Genomic DNA, 7074 nt, shown 5'->3' with positions numbered 1-7074 from the left:
AAAAATTATTCAAAATAAAGAGTGGCTTACTTTGACCCACCTTAATTCGTTCTTTCATTTACTTTGCCCTTAATTTAATCACAATAAAAGATAAACCAACGAACAAGTCTCCATAACTCTTTCAATCTTTCAAAAAGTCATCTAAATTTATCAAATTCCCTAAACATCATCCATGATTTTCAAAACTTTTACTTTTAAATTTAAATAAAATTAAAATTATAAAAAAAAACCACCTATACCTTATTTTTATGCTTAAGGAGGTGAACTCAGATTTTTCATATTTGTATTGGTGCACTCACCTTTGATGTTGTCCTGCATTCCTTACTACAATATTTGCCAAAATTATTTTTAATATTTTATTAAAATATAAATGGAAAAATTAAAGGGATTATATGCCAAAAATATACAGAGTTTTTAGTATTTTAAATTTATTTTTTAGAATAAAAGGATTTATTGGATATATTGAAAAGTAATAAAAAACTGAAGTGCTGAAAATTGTGTCTGCGTGTGAGGGAGAGAGAGAGAGAGAGAGAGAGAGAGAGAGAGAGAAGAAGAAGAAGAAGAAGAAGAAGAAGAAGAAGATGGTTTTTGAGGTTTGACTAGTTCAGCCCTTTGATTGTATTTGTGTGTGTGTGTGTTTTGTAGGACTTGACTTCTATTTTTTCCGGTCTTATTTATTTATTTATAATTTTTTGAGGGTGGACTCTGTCTTCTTTCTTTCTCTCTCTCTTCTTTCTCACTCTATCTCTTTGCAGAGAAACAGCAGAGAAAGCTCCTCATTCCTGCTTCTCTTCCTCTCGTTTCTCTCGCCCATTCCAATTCCAATCCTCTCGTGACCCAGCCCCGATGTGAAAGTTTGCATCTTGGTCATCCTTTTGATCTCTGGATCCGCTGATCCCTTCGACAGATGGACTGCTTTCATTTAGCCCCTTGAGGTTTGGATTCTCTTCAAATTTGTGAGTTTTTTCTTGGTTTTCTTTTGCTTTCGCTTGGAAAAATCGGATCTTTTGTGCTTTTATTGGTGTCTGATTCTCACTTCCTGTTCTTCTTTTTTATTTATTTGTGTTTATTTTCCTTTTGGGATTTGTTTGTTTCTGAAATTTGTAAATATGGTTCATGGTTTTCATGGCAAAGTTTAGATCGTTTTTGTTAAAAAAATTTTGTATGTAGGAATGGAATGAAGAATTGAGAAGTTGTTCATAAAGATATCTTGAAAATGGGAGGGATTTGCTCTAAAAGATCAGCAGTGGATAAGTCTCCGAGTGATAGTACCCTCAATGTTGATGGTCTTAGAGATCATGAGTCTGTGAATTATGAGTCAAATATGAAGGTGAAAACCAGTATGATGAAACCTCCAGAGAAGGAGACCATGAAGAAGAGGTTTACTGATCAACCATTTTCTTTCTCTGATCGAATGATGGCCGGCTGTGAGAATACTCCAACCGGTGTTGCGACGGAGATGAGGGAACCACAGCTTTCTAGATCCCTGTCACAAAAGTCGAAGCCAACTAAGGTGAGTTCATAGTTCTTGATTGCTTTTCAATGTCCTGTTCTGACAATTGTGTTGCTCAGAATGTGATTTGATGATTGAATTCCTTGTGATTCGTTGTATGAGTGAAAGTGAAAACACTATTTGTTTGCAAATATTCCTTGACTCAGTAATTAACTTGACTTGTGTTATTTAGAAGCATGAGAAAGTTCTGTCTCTGAAGGTTTTTGTTGTTATGCAATTGCTATATTTGAATTACTGATCTTGCCATCTGGTTTACCTGGTTTATTCTTTCACATTTCTGTCAACATGTTGATGGAGTTTTTAAAAGGAAGGGTCGCAAGATCGAGATTTACAACTCTGTCATATTACAGGTCTCGGAAGTGAGCTCTCTGTTGGGCAAGGCTAGTACTCTTGGGCTGGGTAAGGCAGTTGAGGTTTTGGATACACTTGGAAGTAGTGTGACAAGTCTGACCCCTAATGTTGGATTCGGGTCAGGAACATCAACCAAAGGCAATAAGATAGCTATTCTTGCTTTTGAGGTTGCCAACACAATTGTTAAAGGTGCCAATCTCATGCAATCTCTTTCGAAAGAAAACATAAAACATTTAAAAGAAGTGGTTCTTCCATCAGAAGGTGTGCAACATTTAGTTTCCAAAGATATGGATGAGTTACTCAGAATCGCTGCTTCTGACAAAAGGTATGTTATATAAACTTGACTCAGAAAAAAGAAAAGAAATTAAAGAAATCCAATTTGAAGATTATAACTTGTCGATTTTTATATTGCTGCTTCCAAATGTTTTTTCACTAACCACTAATTCCTAGTACAGTAGAGACACTGTATATCCACAATCTTAGTTGTCTCTATTTTTCAGGGAGGAATTGAAAATATTTTCAGGAGAGATTGTTCGTTTTGGGAATCGTTGTAAAGATCCTCAATGGCACAGTTTGAGCCGCTATTTCGACAAGTAAAGATTTATCTTATTTATTTATTCCGGTTTTTCCCACAGAAATTTTCACATATGTATGTTTACTTGGCTATGTTAGACTAGGGTCAGAACTTACATCTCAAAAACAGTTGAAAGAAGAGGCACCAGTTGTGATGCAGCAACTTTTGACCCTTGTTCAGTTTACAGCTGTGAGTTTACCTTGTTTTTTTATTGATATATAAATCTCAGTGGCCTTCTTACAATTATTACACACATTTTCTCATTTAAAGATAACTGTTGATTTAGTGTGTAGGTTAATATTTGTGTCCATCTAGTTAAAATGGTACGCACCGGTGCTGCATGAAATGCAAGAAACATGCCCTAGATTTATTTCAGACTCAGAAATAATAACTTATGTCAAATAAATATTCATTATGGACACAATAACTAGCTCAACCATTATGCATTTCAATATTGGACAGTTCTTGATGCCTTTTTGTGTACTTAGAATTTCCAATTTTACTGGCTTTTGTTCGTCTAGTCTGACCGCTGTGTCAAGATCAATCCTTTAACTTTGTCTATGCATATATGACTAGAAAAATCCACGTATGTTCTTGAGCATATCAAGCTCATGAAGAAATTGCTGCTACTGATTTTGCCTTCTGCAATTAAATTTGTACCACTTGCTGAAATAGCAAAAATATATTATATTCTGCAATACATCTCTTTCACACTTAATTTCCTGAGTACTTCCATTTTGAAACTTGAAAATTACTGATGGTATATGTATCTGATGCTTACATGTTTTGTGTTCAAATAGTCAAAGCTTTTGAGCTTGTGTATTTTATTTTTCTCATTTATGCTATTTTCCCCCAAGCAAATTTTATCTTGAACTAATTAAAAATTATGATCTTTCAGGAATTATACCATGAGTTGCATGCGTTGGATCGATTTGAACAAGATTATAATCGGAAACAACAAGAAGATGAGAATCAAAATGCTAGTCAAAGAGGTTCCTTCTTCTCATTGCCATCCATGACATTTAACAATTTCATTATTCTTCTTCCATATGCTGAAATAATTATTCTTTGTCAATAACTACTAAGTCTTAATCCCGACATAAATAATTGATGGATTAGGGTTTAATTTTCTCTGTTCAATAAATGGTCATGCCCTGATTGATGACTCATTTTTGAAGTGTTAAATATGGCGCCCTTTTCATGTCTGTATTTCCCTTGGCTAAAATGAGCATGTCACAATTGTCGAGAATGACATTCATTAGTTTGTGATTTGTATCAGAGTCTTTAAGATTAACTCAGGAGTCAGGACATTATCTGGTAGCTCATGTCTTAGTCAATCCCAAGATGAACTGCTCTTACTTAAATCAAGTATCTGATATAAAGCTTGTGCTTTTAATTTCACAAAAGGCACTATTGATCTACATCACAATATTTGTTGGGTGCACGTATTATATGAATGAGAATAAGTGTCTGTCCAGCCATGAGGCACATACACGACATTTTGCTTGATGTATCGGTGTCATACTGGTGTTTGAAATGGACACGCCATGGACACAGCGTGTACCACACAAGTAACAACTTGTTCACATATATTTTGCGAAAATATATAACAAAGTTTTTAATTATCTAGTATCCTTATATTATCTAGTTGTTAGTCAAATATAATTATGAGTAACAAACTTCAGCTATCAAGTGTAAAGCATTATAAGTAACAAATTGCAAAGCATTATATCTTTTTTTTTTTTTGTTTTTTTTTTGTTTTTAATTTTGTGTTAGTTTACTTATATTTGAATAGAAAATATAATTATTTACATTTACGATGAATATTTTACATGAAAAGATATATATATATATATATACATATACATATATATTATCAGTGTCGTACCGTACCTGGGTCTTCAATTTTAAAAAATTGCTGTGTCCATGTCATGCCACCATGGCCATGCTCCATAGCTGTGTCCAGATTTAGTACTTGTACATTTTGAATATAATGTTATTGAAACTGTTGGCATATAACATTCATCATTGTGATTGTCTTTGCCATTATTGTTTTTCATTGACAATTAGGTGAAAATCTTCAAATTTTAAGGCAAGAATTGAAGAGCCAAAAGAAGAATGTAAAAAGTTTAAAGAAAAAATCACTCTGGTCCAAGAATTTGGAAGAGGTAGGTAGGTTATTGCTTTGCAATTTTTCCTTTATGTAAGTGCTTCATTTATCATTTTGGTCATTTCCCCTTCCATGCAAATGCTTCATTTACACTGGTAGCTGAAGTTTTTTGTTTCAAAGTGTATGTTATGTAAGAAATTGCATCATTGGAATCACAGAATGCTAATTTCATTGTTAATAGTGTTTATTTTTTTTAGATGCGTATTTGATTCTTATGCCTTATTTTATGCTCTCATCGCCTTTTGGTTGCAGTTGTTGAGTCTCATAACAATCATGAATCCATCAAGAATTTTGAATGGCGTATAGTTTGTATTGATTAGTTTCTATTATGGTTATTTTGAGTTACTTTGTTGAATATGTTTTTATTCACCTTACTGATTGAAACTATATTTAAATCAGTTCTTTTTAAACTTGAGTTGGTTTATGGCAGTATTCTAGCGAAATGAGAAAAAACAAGATCGCTAAAAACTTCTTCATTGTAGGTCATGGAGAAGCTTGTGGATATTGTTCACTTCTTACATTTGGAGATTCGTGATGCTTTTGTAACTGCTGGTATTTGACCACTTCTTACCACTAATCTGACCATGAAAGAAATGGCAACAATTCTGGCATGGTTGCGACAAGGATTGCAGTTGAATAACTAAAATAATTTTGTTCATTTTAAACTGTAGATGGAGATAAACCAGTAAAAGGATCTTTCAACACCCACCAAAGATTGGGATCAGCTGGCCTTTCACTTCATTATGCAAATATCATCACACAGATCGACACTCTTGTGAGTACTTGTGGAAAGTCAATCTTTTTTTTGTTGCATACTCGAAAGTTAACAAACTATCTTTTCTCTGTTGATACAAAAGAAAGAGCAATGTGAATCATTTCCATTTTGTTTGATGCTTAAGAACATGCTTGCAATTTTATCTTTCCTCCTGTATTTTGCTTAACAACAAAATTAGTGTATTTTTCCCCCTTTTTATTATTTCACTTCCAATCTTGAATGATGTGATTAGGGTTTATTCTGAGGAACTATAAATTTTGACCAGGTTTCTCGATCATGTTCCATCCCACCAAATTCAAGGGATACATTATATCAAGGTTTGCCACCTAGTGTAAAAGGTGCTTTGCGTAGTAGGGTGATCTCTTTTCAGGCCCAAGACGAGGTATTATTTAATTTCAAAACTTTGTTGTTTTTATCAGACAAGATTCCATTTTTTGTGAATCCTCTTCATTTGTTCTTTTTTCTTGTTGTGAATTTTTTCGCTTTACTTGTACACCTACAGCTGACCATTCCTCTAATCAAATCTGAAATGGAGAAGACATTGAGATGGCTTGTTCCAATTGCTAATAACACGACCAAGTAATAAAGCTATCCATAAAAACGAATTCATCTACTAATTATTTGAAGTTCTTCACTTTCCTGATGTCATTTTCTCTCTTTCTTGTTCCTGTTACGTGATTATGTTAGAGCACACCATGGTTTCGGTTGGGTCGGGGAGTGGGCGAACACAGGGTTGGTACCTAATTTATTTTTATCATTAATTCAAAAACTTTTATTTCCCAAATGATTCTGAGGATGATACTTGCTGTATGACTGTCAGGACCGATCCAAACCAAAAGCCTGCGGGGCAAACCGATTTGCTTACGATAGAGACACTTCACCATGCAGACAAGGCAAGAACCGAGGCATACATACTTGATCTGGTTGTATTGCTTCACCACCTCATCAGCCTCTCTAAATCCTCCAATGGGGGCTTCAGGTCTCCCATCAAATCACCTGTTCGATCCCCGTCACAAAATAGTGCAACACTCTCATCTCCCATGAACAATAGCAAACCTACGACCCCGTCATCGACACTCACACAGGAAGACAAAGAAATGTTACGGGATGTCAACTTCAGAAAGCTAACCCCAGGAATAAGCAAGAGCCAGGAGTTTGACATCTCGAAGATAAGAATATATGAGAATAGCAGGTTGACGAAGAGCAACAGTCACTCCCCGTCCAGTGAAAGCAACAAAGAGTTGTTGCCCGTTAGAAGGCCATCCATGTTGCCCGTTATTGACTTTGATATTGACAGGATAAAAGCATTGGATGCGATTGATAGAGTCGATACTCTTAGGAAACAATAAACCAAGTGTTCGAGCAGCAAGATTATCACCAAACTGGAGGAGCATTGTCACTGGTCTCAAGGAGATGAGTAGTGTAAAAAAATGAAAATGGTTTTTGTACCTATTGATAAGGGTGTGGAATCATGGTTGTTTTGTATTATAGGACTTTTTTCCCGCCATGATATGCAAAAGGTGATTGAATGGAGAAGTAGTGGTATGTATTTTGTATGTGCATGTCCAAGGCTAGGCTAGCATGTTAGTTTGCACTAACAATCCAATTCCAAGCCATTTTGTGTTTGTTTTGCTGTGTGTATAGGTATGAGAAGTTCTGTGAATGAAACTTGGGCATTTCCCCTTGATCAA

General features: G+C 34.8%; 1 protein-coding gene across 2 annotated transcripts; it reads left to right on the top strand.

Annotated features, from left to right (window-relative positions):
• Window positions 1-489: 489 nt before the first annotated feature.
• Window positions 490-7074, top strand: LOC120275673 (protein PSK SIMULATOR 1-like). 2 transcript variants are annotated; one of them, XM_039282334.1, is made up of 14 exons: window positions 490-593; window positions 756-935; window positions 1171-1513; window positions 1864-2189; window positions 2365-2457; window positions 2537-2627; window positions 3337-3430; window positions 4509-4606; window positions 5091-5160; window positions 5280-5383; window positions 5649-5765; window positions 5886-5962; window positions 6071-6115; window positions 6204-7074. In XM_039282334.1, the coding sequence occupies exons 3-14, from the start codon at window positions 1217-1219 to the stop codon at window positions 6730-6732; spliced, it is 1941 nt and encodes a 646-aa protein (XP_039138268.1). In that variant the 5' UTR covers window positions 490-593; window positions 756-935; window positions 1171-1216; the 3' UTR covers window positions 6733-7074. The 2 variants fall into 2 exon arrangements, with proteins under 2 accessions (XP_039138268.1, XP_039138270.1); XM_039282336.1 differs by lacking the exon at window positions 490-593 and having other exon boundaries at window positions 696-956.

Source organism: Dioscorea cayenensis, chromosome 14 (genome assembly GCF_009730915.1).
Source record: "Dioscorea cayenensis subsp. rotundata cultivar TDr96_F1 chromosome 14, TDr96_F1_v2_PseudoChromosome.rev07_lg8_w22 25.fasta, whole genome shotgun sequence".
NCBI classification, from domain to species: domain Eukaryota; kingdom Viridiplantae; phylum Streptophyta; class Magnoliopsida; order Dioscoreales; family Dioscoreaceae; genus Dioscorea; species Dioscorea cayenensis.
The sequence above is the reverse complement of the archived record's forward strand: the minus strand, read 5'-3'. Positions and strand labels throughout refer to the sequence as shown.

What these genes read in the sequence shown, in the direction of transcription:
- LOC120275673 (XM_039282334.1), top strand. Translation starts at nt 1,217, where the DNA reads ATGGGAGGGATTTGCTCTAAAAGATCAGCAGTGGATAAGTCTCCGAGT. An exon ending in GGTCCAAGAATTTGGAAGAG is followed by an intron (nt 4,607 to 5,090) that starts GTAGGTAGGTTA and finishes TCTTCATTGTAG; the next exon opens with GTCATGGAGAAGCTTGTGGA. An exon ending in TGATGCTTTTGTAACTGCTG is followed by an intron (nt 5,161 to 5,279) that starts GTATTTGACCAC and finishes TTTAAACTGTAG; the next exon opens with ATGGAGATAAACCAGTAAAA.